Source organism: Theropithecus gelada, chromosome 7b (assembly GCF_003255815.1).
Source record: "Theropithecus gelada isolate Dixy chromosome 7b, Tgel_1.0, whole genome shotgun sequence".
Lineage (NCBI taxonomy): Eukaryota > Metazoa > Chordata > Mammalia > Primates > Cercopithecidae > Theropithecus > Theropithecus gelada.
This window is the reverse complement of record NC_037675.1, coordinates 52,204,052-52,219,948: the sequence shown is the minus strand read 5'-3', so window position 1 is coordinate 52,219,948 and position 15,897 is coordinate 52,204,052. Positions and strand designations below refer to the sequence as shown.

At 44.1% G+C, this 15,897-nt stretch overlaps 2 protein-coding genes across 4 annotated transcripts in view; one reads left to right on the top strand and one right to left on the bottom strand.

The window, feature by feature from the left end:
* The window catches only part of ABHD12B (abhydrolase domain containing 12B), a 33,236-nt gene extending 22,231 nt beyond the window's left edge, over window positions 1-11,005 (bottom strand). The window contains exons 1-4 of one of the 3 annotated variants that reach the window (XM_025391853.1): window positions 10,894-11,005; window positions 4,744-4,871; window positions 3,780-3,882; window positions 2,062-2,181 (exon numbers count right to left, since the gene is read on the bottom strand). In XM_025391853.1, coding sequence (XP_025247638.1) covers window positions 2,062-2,181; window positions 3,780-3,882; window positions 4,744-4,871; window positions 10,894-10,997 — 455 coding nt within the window. In that variant the 5' untranslated portion in view covers window positions 10,998-11,005. The remainder of the gene's footprint in view (window positions 1-2,061; window positions 2,182-3,779; window positions 3,883-4,743; window positions 4,872-10,893) is intronic. The other 2 variants (XM_025391854.1, XM_025391856.1) reach the window with 2 other exon arrangements.
* The window catches only part of PYGL (glycogen phosphorylase L), an 89,775-nt gene that overhangs the window by 64,651 nt on the left and 9,227 nt on the right, over window positions 1-15,897 (top strand). The window lies entirely within an intron of this gene.

Genomic DNA, 15,897 nt, shown 5'->3' with positions numbered 1-15,897 from the left:
CCCATATAACCCCTGTCCTCACTCACACACAACCTTCTCTCCCTATAAACATCCGAAGCACCACAGTGGTACACTTGTTCCAATCAATTAACCTGCATGGATACATTATTATCATCCAAATTGCCTAGTTTACATTGGGGTTCACTCTTGGTGTTGGATATTCTATGGATTTTGACCAATGTATAACGACATGTATCCACCATTGTAGTGTCATCCAGAAGATTTCCACTGCCCTAAAAATCCTCTGTGCTCTGCCTATTCCTTCCTCCCTAACCCGCCAAGCCCTGGCTACTACTCATCAAAAGGCAGAGAATTCTTAAAAGTCATTCATTTGAGCCATTACATTGGCTCTAAGATAGAACATATGTATATGTATGTATATGTAATGTATGTGTGTATATGTATGTATATGTAATGTATGTATGTATATGTATGTATATGTAATGGAGCCTTTTGAACTTCTAGTTAAGGCTATGAACTCATTTCCCAGGAAAAAATGTACCCATACTTCAAATTTTATGTACAATTGTGGAGAGGAGTTCATGGGTCTTCTGGGGCTTCCACGGATCTCAAGTCTAGAGCCACTGCTTTTGATGCCTCGACAGGTTCCCTGTAATCTCCCATTTGAGGAGAGTACTGTCTGGTACTCATTACTTGCAGCTCAGGACTGCTGATAGAAAGCTGAACTTTTGGACAGAGAACAAAAGCAAGCTGCGTCTGATCCCAGAGCCAGGAAATCTGGGCTCATTGAGGGCACTTATAGATTTACACAGAGGGGCAGACATGCTGTGTGGTCCACAAGGTCCTTTAAATAAATACGTTGTAACATCATGCCCAGGTTTACAAAATCAATACAAAGTTAAACTATGTAAAAATGCTGGGTTTCGGGCCTGGCACAGTGACTCACACCTGTAATCCCAGCACTTCGGGAGGCCGAGGTGGGCGGATCACGAGGTCAGGAGATCGAGACCATCCTGGCTAACACAGTGAAACCCCATCTCTACTAAAAATACAAAAAATTAGCCCAGCATGGTGGCAGGCGCCTCCAGCGTAGTCTCAGCCACTTAGGAGGCTGAGGTAGGAGAATGGTGTGAACCCGGGAAGCGGAGCTTGCTATGAGCCAAGATTGCGCCACTGCACTCCAGCCTGGGTGACAGAGTGAGACTCTGTCTCAAAAAAAAAAAAAAAAAAAGAATTCTGGGTTTCACAGGAAATTTCAGTAAATGTGGCTCTAAAATGTACACATCAAGAAAGTCTCTTGAGAAAAGGCAAGTCTTGAGAAAGGCGAGTCACCTGCCAGAAAAAGACGAGGAGGAAGGGAGTTACAGGCAGGTGCTCCTCCCCATGTGGAGATCTGTGGGTTTCCGAGGCACATCGCACCTGCCCCAAGCCGAAGGGGCACAATCACAGCAGGTGATCATCACCCAGCATAATTACACAGGCCCAGAAGGGCTCTGACAGCACATCAAAGGGGAGCCAGACTCCTGGGAGATGTTCTTTATTACAAAGTGAGGTTGGGACTACAGAGAATGGGCTGAGGTATGGCTATTCTAGATTAGAATTAGTCAGACGGTCCCCAGTACCTGTGGTCAGAATTCCATGTGACCTCTCTTAAGGAGTCATATTTTCAGCTAGTAACATTACAGTTAAATAAAGGACTCTCCCCTGTAGTGTTCTGAAAAATCTCTCATCTGGAAATGGCTCTTCCTCTCCCCCATAATGCGTGCCTATTCCCTTTCCCATCATTCATGGGTTAAATCCATCATTTCAGACACTCTTAGGGAGCAAAAGAATCATCACTTTCTTTCAAATCAACATCCAACTTTTGGAAGAGTTATTCTTTTCTCCTTCTTAATTAGGGATCCACATTATTCTATATATAGAATAATCTTTTCAAGCGAAGCTTATTGCCAGAACACCCTCAGATTTCAACAAAGGAAGAGAAATATGTGAAGGCATGCCTACAGAGTTAAAAACAGAGCCCTGTCCTTCTTCATTCCCCCGTGGGGCTGAAATGCACTCAATCTCTTGAAAAAAAAACACGTAAGCAGAGCCACTGACCTGTGTTGTGCACTGCCATGAAGATAAACAACGATTGGGTTCCCATCGCGAAGGGCTGCTTCGTACCAGCAACGGTCCTTCCCTTTGGCATCCTCCTCCCGGCAGCTGGGGACTGTGTGCCTGAAGAGCAAGGGAGGTTTAAACAAATGTAGAAAGAGGAATTATCTATCCTTGCCAAAGGCTGAAGCTCTCCTTATGATATATATACATATATTTTAATTTTTTATCTGAGTAATATATGCACATGGTAAAAATAAAAAGCTAACACCACAAAATGTCTTATGATGAGAACCACTACTGCCCTACCCCATGTCCCCATGCACAGAGACGCCTTTTAATGACTTACTGTTTTAGTTCTTCTGACTTCTGCACCTGCTAATTTTCCAAGACTGCTGTTCTTAGGTACATTGAAATTGTTTTTTAAAAAAGGGAAACAAGTAAAAGATAATAGATATTTACCATCTGCCGTGAATTTGGCTGAAGAGACAAGTAGGAAATAATTTAAAAAGAAACCCGTTTATGTAAGAGAAAAGAACTAAAACACTAAACCATTTTGCTCCAGAAACCAAGTAACCTTGTGATTTTAAATGTCTGCGTGAGTTCCATTTTCTCCACTTTGTTAAACCAATAAATGCTGCAAATGTGAACACTGCCATATGACATGTCACCATGGGATGTGGAGAACTGGCTAAGGGTGACAAATTTTCTGTCCTCTCCATCATTTAAGGGCAGAAAGTCTGCCATCATCCCCAGGGCCTCTGTACTCAGAATACAGGCACTGCTGCCTGCTGGATGAGCTGATCTTGATGAGATAGCTGACTCACCAAACCAAGGACCAGTGGGGCGAAAGCAAAGAATAAAAAGATTTCTAAATTCCAGCACTATTGGATGAACTGTACCCTGCAGAATAGGAAGAAGTTACGTGTTGGTTCCTAAACATTTTATGATCAAAGGTTTGAACTCAGGGAGATGCAATAGAAGACAGATCACTGGAAACTTGGCAGCCAAGAATGAGTATTACAACTAAACGGAAGAAATGTTAAGGTTAGCATTGTAAGACAATAGAATGTTCATGACCTCATCTGACATATTTACTGAATGTCCTTTATGTGCCAAGCATTGTGCTAAGCAATGAAAACCCACCAACAAAGTCTATCACCTGCTGAAGTTATAGTCTTGTAAGGAAGACAAATATTAACCAAATCATCACACAAACATTTATTTCATGACAATGGGAATAATTGTCAAAAGGGACAAGCATGGGTGGCCATGGCAGCACATACCTAAAATGGGCAGTGAGGAAAGGCTTTCCTGAAAATTACCAACTGAAGTAAGATCCAATAGATGAGTAGACAGCAAGGCAAGAAGAGGGAAGGCAGGGAGCTGAGAAATAGAAGGAAGCCTTGAGGGCAGAGTGTGTCCTGGGAGGGCAGTGTGTCTGGACTTGAAGGCATGAAGGCAAAGGTGGTATGGAATAAGGCAGAAGGGGTGGGTGAGGCCAGGAGCCAAGGCAACACTTAAAAGTCTATACTCCAAAGCAAAATTCTTAGAAAGCAAAATCAAGCAAATCAACAGAAGAGGAAGGTATAGAAAACAGCCTCCAGGTACCTCCAGGAGCACTGACCTCTCCATGGGCGGGGAACACAGCACTGCTCCTCTGCGTCCTAACAGGAAAACCTGTCCCATCAAGTAACCCAGTGTCCCATCCGTGCACTCACCAGATCCCTAGCATCACCCCAGGTTCAACTCTCAGGTAGAAGTTCACTGTGTGAGGAATCTTTAACTCTGGTTTCTTTAAATCCACAAGAAATGGGGCTTTGACTGGAAAGTAAAAATCATTATCAACTCCAAGAATCAAATTTCATGCCTTTTAATCACAATCAAAGAAAGGAATTAGCCTACATAGGTTAACAGGCTTCTAAGTTGCAAGCTACTACACTAAACTCCTAGCAGAGTATTTTACTTTATCAACTAGGACTAGCCTGCAGAAGAGGGGAAAAAACAAAAACCCAAAAGCTAGATTTTAAAATAGCATCAGTGTGGTAGCTCATAATACAGAAACAGAGTGATTCAATCCTTATCCTTGTCTCTGGCTAAAAGCAGAGGAGACCATTCCCCTAAGAAGGTAAAAAGGCCTAGAAGAAAATAAAAAGTATTCTGATACTTCAGTGAAACCTAGTCATCAGTCAACAGGCAAGAAATGTCCAGAATTCACACACACCAGGAGGCAAGCAGGTAAGAACTAGAAGGACTGTGTTAAATTGACTAACACATAGCTCAGTAGCAAAAAAAAAAAAAAAAAAAAACCAGGAAAAATAGATTCCTTACATCAGCACCATTCTCTCTCTCTCTCATCTTTAAGGGATGCAGATAAGAAGAGGAAGGGGAAAGGCAGAGAATACAGTAAGCAGTTAGGTATCCATATTAACAACGAATTAATTTGAAGTCAGCTCTTGAATGGAACCCTCACCCACAAGGCCATGCATCTCTCTTTACTTCCAACAGTTTGCAGGGATTCCTGCTAGACTTCAAAGTCAATATTAAATAAGTTTCAGACCATTTCAGTCTAGCCACAATTTTACAGCTGACATGTCTTTTCACTACGTCACAACTTTAAGGATAGTGAGGTCTTTATTTGGGAAAAAAAATATATAGGCAAATTTATGGAAGGTCCATACTTACAAAAATTAAAATAAATTAACATGTCTATCAGAGGAGGGAAAACATGTTCTTTTAAGGATTTACTAGTAAAACTGTCATACAGAGCAGCAATTTTTCGTCCGAGCGTTGAACAGGAGTGTGGAAAAGATCTGCAAGATATTGGGAAACACATAAGGTTTTCGAAATTAATCCATTTGTCTTGTTTTTTTCTTTTTCTTTCTCTTTCTTTTTTTTTTTTTTCTTTCTTTTTTTGGACAGAGTTTTGCTCTTGTTGCCCAGGCTGGAGTGCAATGGCATGATCTCAGCTCACTGCAACCTCTGCCTCCCGAGTTCAAGCAATTCTCCTGCCTGAGCCTCCCGAGTAGCTGGCATTACAGGCACCTGCCATCAGGCCTGGCTAATTGTGGTAGTAGAGACAGGGTATCACCATGTTGGCCAGGCTGGTCTCGAACTCCTGACCTCAGGTGATCTGCCCCCAAATTTCAGAGACTAACAGTGGGAATTCCAGGTCAGTTGGCATTTAAGCAAACTCTTTTTACACAATGACATGGAATTATCTACAGGGCATGTCAAGACTGGGACTAAGGGGAAACCAGGTAAGAAGAGCAATAAGGCACGGCCCCAACCAGTAGCTGAAAAAGCCAGGACACGGCAGGGACAGGAGGGGAAGGGAAATGTTTGCGCCACAGCCAGGTTTGGTCCCTTACTGTAGCCCCATAGAAGGCTGAGGCTGGACCCCAAAGTCACCAGTAAACAGGATTCAGACAGTTTAACTGCTGCCACAGTTTTTAATTATATCACAATTCTGCACTATATGTGTTAGCTATTCTTATCATTAGTCTCAGGCAGTGAGGGAATAATCCTTAGATTCTCTATATTCTGGCTGCATCTTAGGAGAAATGAACCAGTGTTAGAAGACCCCACTTCTGAGATGAGATCCCTGGAAGAGAGGGACCCATGAGGCACAGGGCTGGAGCTTGGTCAGGGAGTGGGGTGGGCGCGTGCACATCTTGCCTACGCTATTGTTCCCTGTGACACAAACCACCCAATCAGGAGCTGTCAGCACACAAGTGACGATTTGTCCATGAGGGGTCACTAAGGACACCTCTGTCTCAAGCCACCTCTCTTGTGAGGGTCTTAGAGAAATGAGGGATACAGGAGGTCAATGTCATCACCTCCTGCTTCCAGTTTTTGCCCACATTAGCCATTAAATAAGTCCCTTTCCATGTCGTGAGAGGTCATTGTTAAGACTGTTTAACATAATCAAATGGTAAGGTCGAGAGGCTAGAAAGACTTTTTGATAAATTGTCTCCCCCTGCCCTGATTTCTCTGCCAGACCAGAGGTATTTTTGGAAGATAATTATTACCTTTGCTTTGCAAATGAGACTGGAAAGTTAACTAATCTTTCCAAGGTTGCAAGCCAATGAATGGCAGAGCCGCACATACCCAAGTCTGTCTGATCCCATAGTCCTGTAAGGATCTCCAGGATGTCACAGTCCTGGTGACATCCATGTAAGCAGAAATGAACCCCAGGAACAAGGCTGACCTCTGGCAAAATTCTGCTGGTAGACAATCTTGTTTTAAGATCTCTTTCTGCCCCTTAGCCCTCTCAGGGTCCAGTCCTTTCTTCTTTCCTCCTTCCTGCTCCTGTATTCTCAGGAGCCCTCTGATAACAAAGTCATCAAAGAAAGACCTCTAAAAAGCTTAACTCCCCCAAAGTGTTAATGAATTAAAAATCAGAGCACTTATATGTGTTTGGAAGAGACACAAAGAGAGAAGATAATGAATCTCTGATGAATTTCCAGCAGTTCTGCAAGAAGTGGAAAAGGTATGTGGGCTAAGGGTAAAGGATAGATTTTTCAAATACATCATACACAGGCAATTGCCTACTCATAAAATCAGAAAGAAAGAAATGAAAATGATTGTTTCGTAATACCTTAAAATAGCACCCCACCACCCCCGCCATGAAGGCGGCAGGAAGGAGAGGACATTGTTGTTCTGATTTTAGAGATAAGAAATCAAAACCCAGAGAAGCCACTCTGAGCCACAGATCAAGCCCAAATGGACAGAATTGAACCTGAGGCTGAACTGTGCCTCCTTCCAGCCGCTGGCTCCTGCTGGCTTCCCTCTAAGCTCCCCTCACTCACCTCCACCCTGCCTGTTAGTCTCCCACTAAGCTGTCTTTTGAAGGTAGGCAGGGTAGTCTCCCGCTAAGTTATGTTTTGAAAGTCTGCTTGGGAAGCAGAGGCAGTAGAGGGAAATGTGTGTCTGTTTTTAAGGAATAATTCATACAGAATTCTTCTCTCAAATAGCTCGAGGCACTTCTCTGAGATGCACTGCAGGAAGAGAACAGAGTGACCAGATCCTCCGAGCATCAATAATGCAAAGCAGCTTCTTTTAACTAAGGGGTTGTCAATTTGACTTCCCCTAGATCAGAAGGGGATCAAAAGTCACCAGTGGCTAATAGACCTTATTTGAGCAGAGGATGCAGTTTCAGCCCAATCCCCACTAACGGCCAGCCACATCAAACGGCCACCTTGGTGCTTTGGTGTTCTTTTGCTTGCCCTTTGATCAGCTGCAGCTGTAACTGCACAGCATCCCGCAGGGGCCTCAGAACCTCACTGTATGATTCTTACTGGTGGAAGCTGGTGGAGTCTGAGCTGCTACAGGGTGAATCACTCATGCTCAGAGGTTTCTTCAAACCAACTTTGGGAAGCCCAAATCTAACTACATTTACTATTTCAAATATTAAGACATGTACCTTCAACCTATGTGCCAATTCATTCAGTCGACATTTGTTTGTCACCAACCACCAGGAGACACCCTCCCAACCAAATACCCTCTTCCTTCATGGCCACGGAAGTATCTCTTTCTTGTCAAAGTCTCCTGGAGACATCATCGTATGGTGACCTCTCCTCTCTTGTCTTTCCTCCCACAAATAATAACGGGGCCTCGGCTGGCCTTGAATTGTTCTCTGATGGCTTTCCCATTATTAGCCCTATCTTCCCCACTCTATCAGGCCACAGACAACAAGAACAACATGGCATAGAATGCTTCTTTTACACTTCACTCTGTCCAGCCCAGGGCTGAGCTCAGTAAATATTTATTGACACATAGGTTGAAAATGGAAAGAAAGTGCATTTATTTTGTCAGGGAAATGGAGGCAACATTTATTGGTAGCTTTGGAGGAAAGAGCAAGGACTTCATTTTCTTTTTTTTAAACTTAGAATTGCAAATGAATCAATGTAAGCTCCACAGAGCAAGGACTTTTGTCTGTTTTATTTACTGCTATGTGACCAAGACTAGAACAGGGTCCAATAGATCGTAAAGAACCAACCCTGTAGAAAGAATGAATACATTTATCAGCCTACTCATGGACATTTCCTGAGCACTATCTAGGATTGTAATGACTTGGGGTGGAATAGGGGGAAATGAGGAGGAAAATAAACCTTTGGTTTCCCCCAGCTTCCTTCTGGAGCACGTTTTCCACTTTTGTTTTTATTATTATTGTTTTTTTTTTCTTTTTTTTTTTGAGATGGAATCTCACTCTGTCACTCAGGCTGGAGTGCAGTGGTATGATCTTGGCTCACTCCAACCTCCGCCTCCCAGGTTCAAGCAATTCTCCTGCCTCCAGAGTAGCTGGGACTACAAGTGTGTTCCACCACACCTGGCTAATTTTTTGTATTTTTAGTAGAGATGGGGTTTCCCTGTGTTAGCCAGGATGGTCTCGATCTCCTGACCTTGTGATCCGCCCACGTTGGCCTCCAAAAGTTCTGGGATTACAAGCATGAGCCACCACACCTGGCCCCATTTTTCTAATTTAAAGAAAACCAGTTGTAAGGTGGAGACTTACTCTCCTTGGCCCATCCACCTTAAGCAGCAACTGGATTTGATAAAAATTTTTATAATATAAATAACTAGATTCCCAAGGCATTAAAAAAATGGCCATTGAAAAAATCATATGACGAAATGTTCTTCTTAGGTCTCACAACACATCCCACTAGTTCCCGGGCCATGATCAGGGCCAGGGGCATGACAAGCCCTCCATGAAGGTTTGCTCATCTAAACGAACCCGGCTCCAAGAATCAAAGAGGACTTGGGATGGTGGAAATGGGTGTGGGCCTCAGCCTCAGCACATCTTACATTAGACCGATAATCTTCTGCTCAGATGAAGACATGCGCTAGTATTTTATTCTTTCAGGAAGTGTCTCTGAGACTTTTTTCACCAGTTAGTAAGGCAAGTAATAGATAGTCCCCAACTCCCCATCTCCCACTCCATTATCAACAAAGTGGGTTACTCTCTATGAGTGTGAAGTGCAACTTTGATTCTCTGCCTAATAAATGCCATTTACTGCCAAATAAATGTTAAATAATCGGCCATCAATTCCACAGAGATCGTCAAAGTGAGAAACATTAGATGTCAACTTTCCCAGAATCCCCACCTCTGGGAGAGAAGTCCTGTTAATATGCAGTTTGACGGCCGGGCGCGGTGGCTCAAGCCTGTAATCCCAGCACTTTGGGAGGCCGAGACGGGTGGATCACGAGGTCAGGAGATCAAGACCATCCTGGCGAACACGGTGAAACCCCGTCTCTACTAAAAAATACAAAAAACTAGCCGGGCGAGATGGCGGGCGCCTGTAGTCCCAGCTACTCGGGAGGCTGAGGCAGGAGAATGGCGTGAACCCGGGAGGCGGAGCTTGCAGTGAGCTGAGATCTGGCCACTGCACTTCAGCCTGGGCGGCAGAGCGAGACTCCGTCTCAAAAAAAAAAAAAAAAAAAAAAAATTGCAGTTTGACAAGTGCAATCAGGACATTCTGCCAGGTGTTCAGGTCCAACACAGAGCTGGAAGGCATGGGTTCTAGGTGACTGGGCCCCTGCAGAGCTGCCAGCACTCTGTTGTCTGCAACAAGAATAAAAAAGAATAGAAGAGAAAAGAGGCCAGGTGCAGTGGTTCACACCTGTAATCCCAACACTTTGGGGTGCCAAGGCAGGTGGAACCTGTGAGCTCCAGGAGTTTGAGACCAACCTGGGCAATGCAGTGAAAACCCATATCTATAAAAAATACAAAAATTAACTCGGTGTGGTGGCAGGCACCTGTAGTCCCAGCTACTGGGGAGGCTGACCTAGGAGGATCGCTTGAGCCCTGGGAATGAGCCAAGATTGTGCCACTGCACTCCAGCCTGGGCGACAGAGTGAAACCCTCAAAAAAAAAAAAAAAAAAAAGAGAGAGAGAGAGAGAAAAGATCCCTGTTTGTCCTCATCACTCTGTCTGGGCACTCCAAAGTGAGGTCTCCTGTGTCTGGATATTATTTTTGGATATTTTATAATCAGCACAAATTAAACAAAAGGAATAGAAAGAGGGAAGTAAAAATGCCAATACCTTCCCACACCAACAAAACTAAATGAAATACCTACATATCCTGGGTCCAGGATCCCCAGCCAATACTTGGCTTCATTGCGAACAAGATTGGCAATATGTTGCTGGTGGATTCCGGTAATTTAAGATTACTGTTTAAACCGAGGATCCATGAGAGAAAGAAAACGGAAACAAAAACCAAAACACCCACTGATACATTTCAGATTTAAACAACGTAAGAACTTGGTACAGGTAATACCAAGTTATGGTTTCAACACACTGTATACGTCTTTAGCATACTGGAGGTGTGTTCTTTAAATACGTGCCAGGGAGTTCACACTCAGGGAACTAGGTAGGGATTTTCTCATCCTTTTCCACCTACACAGATAGGCCCTTGACCTAAGAGAACCCCGTCCAAGATTACAACATATATTACTATTGTCACTATTACTAGTGTCATTCAGATCCATCTTGTATGTTAGCTAAATGGTCAGATAACAGAGATTGGTATAGGAATCCAGCCATCTCCCTGACATCTGTATTTCAGACGCCTCCAAAAGTTATAACTTCCTGAAATACCAAACCTGAGAGTGTCGCTGGTCCAGGCTGGGACTGAGGCTGAGGATACTGAGGGCAATCAAAGAGCCCTAGAGTTCGCAGGTGGCCGCCGAGGTCCCCCGGGAGCCACAGTGCCGGGCCTTGGGCCCGGGCCGGCAGAGGGGATTAGGCCTCGGCCGCACCCTCGCCCCCTGCCCCATTCCCGCGCAGCCCGAGCCGTCGGGGCACGGCCAGAGGTGGACCTGGCGCGTACTCACCGCAGGTTGCGGTCGACCATGTCCCACCAGGCGGCCACGCAGCCATGGGCTGGGGGCCCGGGCGGCTCGAGCGTCGCGGCCGCCTGGCAGTCCTGCGCGTCCATCCCGTGCAGTGTCCAGAGCCGCCGCCACCGCCGCGGGAGCTGCAGCCCGGAGCAGCCGCCCGCGACCTTCCAGCCCCGGCGGCATAGCGCCCGCCCTCCTCCCACGCGCGGTCAGGCCGGCTGGTGCGACGCGGGAGACGCAGCCCGAGGGTGCGCTCCGCCCGGATCCGCCCGCTGTTCGCGTCCACACACACACACACACGCACACACACACACACACACACACACACACACAGAGAGAGAGAGAGAGAGAGAGAGAGAGAGAGCGATCCTACGCTTATAGCTAGCTATGCAACATTTTATTTTAGATTGATTTCCATCATACATCTGTGTGTGCGCGCGGGCGGGAGGCGCGCACAACCCAGTAAAATATGTTTTCACCATAGTACTAACACAAAAGTTTGACAGCCACAGCTTTTGATTTTCACGAAGACTATAAGCTTTCCCCTACTTAGATCCCACTTTTTTCTTTTTCTCTTTTTCTGAAGCCTCCCTGTCTCCAATTCCCCATCCACCCCCAACATCCTCACAGCCTCCACCCTGTCACCCTTACTATAGAAATAATTTCTTTGGCTCCCTTTAACTAATGATGTGTCTGTCCATGTGGGGTTATGAACACAATTATTCTATGTAGCAAAAAATTAAGACCTTTTTGGTATTTTGTTTACGTACCAGCATGTAACAAAACCTCACCATTGTACCAAGGAGTTCACACCTTGAAACTTTGACCTTGGTACAGGTTTACATCTTGGTGCGTGTTTACAATGTGCAGCTGTCTCCTGGGAGCAGGAACTGTCTACCACAGCTGCTCTAGGGAAGCCACGGCACGCACGTGTGGAAACAAAGGAGGAAGAAAGAGAATGGGGTTTTATTTGGATACATTCGGATGCCAGCATCAAGGCTTCATCTTGGAGGCAAGGTGCAAATCTTAAGAGGTGGAATGGGATTTTGTAGTGTCTGTGTTCAGAGGGCACAGCAGGGGGCTGTCAGCGCCAGAGAGTGCATGGAAACCCATCTGCGTGAAGATAGTAGGATGGTCTGGGGGAAAATACCTACGCTTCTCACGAAAGGGCAGTTTTCTTTGAGGACTAGTTCATTTCATGGAACTGTCAGGGCAAAGGGGGATTTTGTTCACTGCCTGTTATACTCTTATACTTGCTCTGGGAATGTTTATTTTCTCTTTCTTTCTTTCTTTCTCTCCTTCCTTCCTTCCTTCCTTCCTTTCTTTCTTTCTTTCTTTCTTTCTTTCTTTCTTTCTTTCTTTCTTTCTTTCTTTCTTTCTTTCTTTCTTTCTTTCTTTCCTTCTTTCTTTCTTTCTTTCTGTCAGGGTCTTACCCTGTCACTGAGGCTGGAGTACAGTGGTGCAATCATAGCTCACTGTACTTGAACTTGCTTCAACTCCTGGGCTCACACAATCCTTCCACTCCAGCCTCCCAAGTAGCTGGGACTACAAGCATGCACCACAATGCCTGGCGTGCACGCACGTGTGTGTGCGTGTGTGTGTGTGCATGCACGGGTGGAGGCACATGTGTGTATAGAGATGAGATCTCACTATGTTGCCCAGGCTATCAAACTCCTGGCCTCAAACAATTCCCCCACTTCAGCCTCCTGAAGTGCTGGGATTACAGGTCTGTGTCACCACACCTGGCTGGAATGCTCAGTTTCTGATTCACACACATCAAGATAGAAGAGGAATTAGCTCAGGAAGGACCGGTAGGATCCAAGCCTGACTGATGAGCCAGCAACAGGTGGGTTTTCACAGAGCCACACCCTGCATGATGAGAAAGCTTCAAGCAGATGTCGATTCTACCCCTGGAGTTCTTCATAAGCTTGGTCTGGAATCTCACAGAACTTGTTCAGGGAAGCTCTGAATGCGACTCTGGGGCCATGCCATGTGGAGATGGAGGGATCAAAGATGGGGAGGAGAGGTAGGAGGAGAGAAGAACAGCTGCACATGGTCCCAGGGTCTATTTCCATCTACTTGCTCAGGTTGAGAGAGGATATTTCCATCTACGTGCTAGACGAACAAAGAAAGTTGTAAGCCCCAAGTCTAAGGATGTGTTTGAAATGCTCAGCAAAAATCTCTGAAGTCGGAAATCACTATGGCCCATTTTTTGAAAGGTTGCATAAGACTTTAAAAGAAGGCCTTTCCCAACATAAATAGCCCCTTTCAAATGACACATCCTGGAAATCAGAGGACGAAGTCTCCAATATGATTTGATAGAACCTGAAAAACAAAATATTCATTCATTTATCCAGCACTCATTTACTGAGCACCTTTTAGGTGCTAGGTACCACATTGGGCACTGTAGGGATACAAGCCAGGATCCCAGCTGGTAGAGATTCATCTCAGATGAACCATGAGAACACAGAACAGGAAATGAAAAGTGTCTTAAGGGTACAGATTAGATAAGGGGATGGCAGAGACTGGAGATGGGGAGAGAAGGTTGACTACAAAGGGGTGTGAAGAGACATTTTAGAGTGATGGGAATAGTCAACATCTCAAGTGTGGTGGTGGTTACTATAAATATCCACCAAAACGCATATAACTCACAGGTTAATTTAACTGAATAACCTCAACAAACCTGAATTTTAGAAAAATGACCTAAGAAATGTACAGATAAACAGTATAAATGAACATGTCCTATGTCATGTTGTATACATGTTAAGACAAAGCTGATGGTACAAATACATCAGAAACCAACAGTTGAATGTTATTTGCACTAGCAGAAAAATAAATCTTGATTGGAGATAGATTAATTTGACCACCTAAAATTATTCTGGAAAAACAGGGAATGGGGAATAAGACTGACCACCTCTCAGCTGCTGCATAGCTGTGAATGTAAACTGCTGGTAATAAGGCAGTTGGGTGTTGAAGAACTAGATATCTTGAAAAGAAAGTATGCATCGCCCTTATGTTTTCTTTTATTTTAAATAAAGCGTTATTGAGACATGTAATTCACACACTATAAATTCACCATTTTAAAGTATACAACTCAGTAATTTTAGTATATTCACAGAGTTGTGCATCTATCACTACTATTTACAATAACTTTAGAACATTTTTATCACCACCCCCGCAAAAGAAATCCTATACCTATTAGCACTCACCATTCTTCCCTTCACCTGCCCTAAGCAACCACTACTGTACTTTCTGGCTCTATATATTTGCCTATTCTGGACATTTCATATAAATGAATCAAACAATATGTTGCGTTTTGTGTCTGGCTTCTTTAACTCAGTATAATGTTTTCAAGGTTCATCCATGTGCTATCTCAATGGATACTTCATTCATTTTGGTGGCTGAATAATATTCCTTTGTATGGATATACCACATTGTGCTTATCCACTCATCAGTTGATGGACATTTGGGTTGTTTCTACTTTTTGTCTATTGTAAATAATGCTGTTATAAATATTTGCATACAAGTTTTTGTGTGGACATATGTTTTCATATCTCTTTATTGTACAGCTAGGAGTGAAATTGCTAGGTCATATAGGTAACTCTATGTTTAATTTTTTGAGGAACTGCCAAATTGTTTTCCAAAGTGGCTACCCCATTATACAATCCCACCAGCATAAGCATCATACACCTTTTTCACCCTTTCTCGCTTTCCAAGCACAGGTAGGAATTTTTTTAATCTAATATTGTTGAGATTGAAATAAACTATTAAAGGGAAGTTTGAGTCTAGTCCCAGATGATAGTGAAAGAATGATGTAACTAACTCACTCAGAATATTTATTTTTCTATGTTGTTAAAGTTTTGGATTGTCTTCCTCTATATTAGATCTAATTTAAGACAATTCATTATAGCATCAAGAGAAGCTGTTGGATTATTCTCATGTGCTTAGAATTGAGAGTGTTAATATGGGTTTCCTTTTAGCTAAAGAAGTGGTTTCTTTGAGAAGAGAAAGTGATAATGTCATGGGCCCCTTTCAGTCGAAACTGGAAGTGCTTGAGTACATTGGGTACACTATTTCTTCCAAAGAGCTCTCTACATTCCTAGACATGGCTCATAGGGTCCTTGCGGTTCTACAGTAAGACATGAGACTTGGTTTTCCTAATGTCTATGGAATAACTGAGCTGGGATTACACCCCAGCAGTTACAACTCCCTCCTACCACTCTGGGTATTCCTTTCCAAATTCCTCCAGCCACTCCTCAAAAGTTAGCTGTTCTCAGGGTTCCTTCCTAGCTCTGCTTCTCTTCTTGTGTTGTATACACCAGCATTTCCAAAATCCACTGGGAAAGAGGCCAGGCACAGTGGCTCACACCTGTAATCCCAGCATTTCCAGAGGCTGAGGAGGCGGATCACTTGAGGTCAGGGGTTCAAGACCAGCCTGGTCAACATGGCAAAACTCCATCTCTACTAAAAATAAAAAAATTGGCCAGGCATGGTGGCACATGCCTGTAATCCCAGCTACTCAGGAGGCTGAGGTGGGAGAATTGCCAGAACCCAGGAGGCGGAGGTTGCAGTGAGTCAAGATTATGCCACTGTACTCCAGCCTGGGTGTCAGAGCAAGACTCTGTCTCAATAAAAAATAAAAATAAAAATTTTAAAAACTATTGGGAAATAAAGGAAACTTTTTATCTGAGAAGTGTGAGCCCCTTTGAATTATCAGGCCCAGTGAGGCATTGAAATGTGACAGCAGTCACCTCTCACTCCTCCCTTAAGCTAAGTAATCTCTTTTTGCTATGTGGGCTCTACACTGAGTGATGTCAAGTAGCCATAAATTAACCTAACAATCCCACATGCTGGACACCGTAACTCCTACCCTAGAGTTCAACAATGTATAGCTAATCACAAATCAATGAGAATTCCCGGCAAACAACTTTTATTACTGCCCCCTCTCCTTATTCGTCCTTTGCACTTCCTTTGTTTCCCAGGCTGCACTCCTCAACC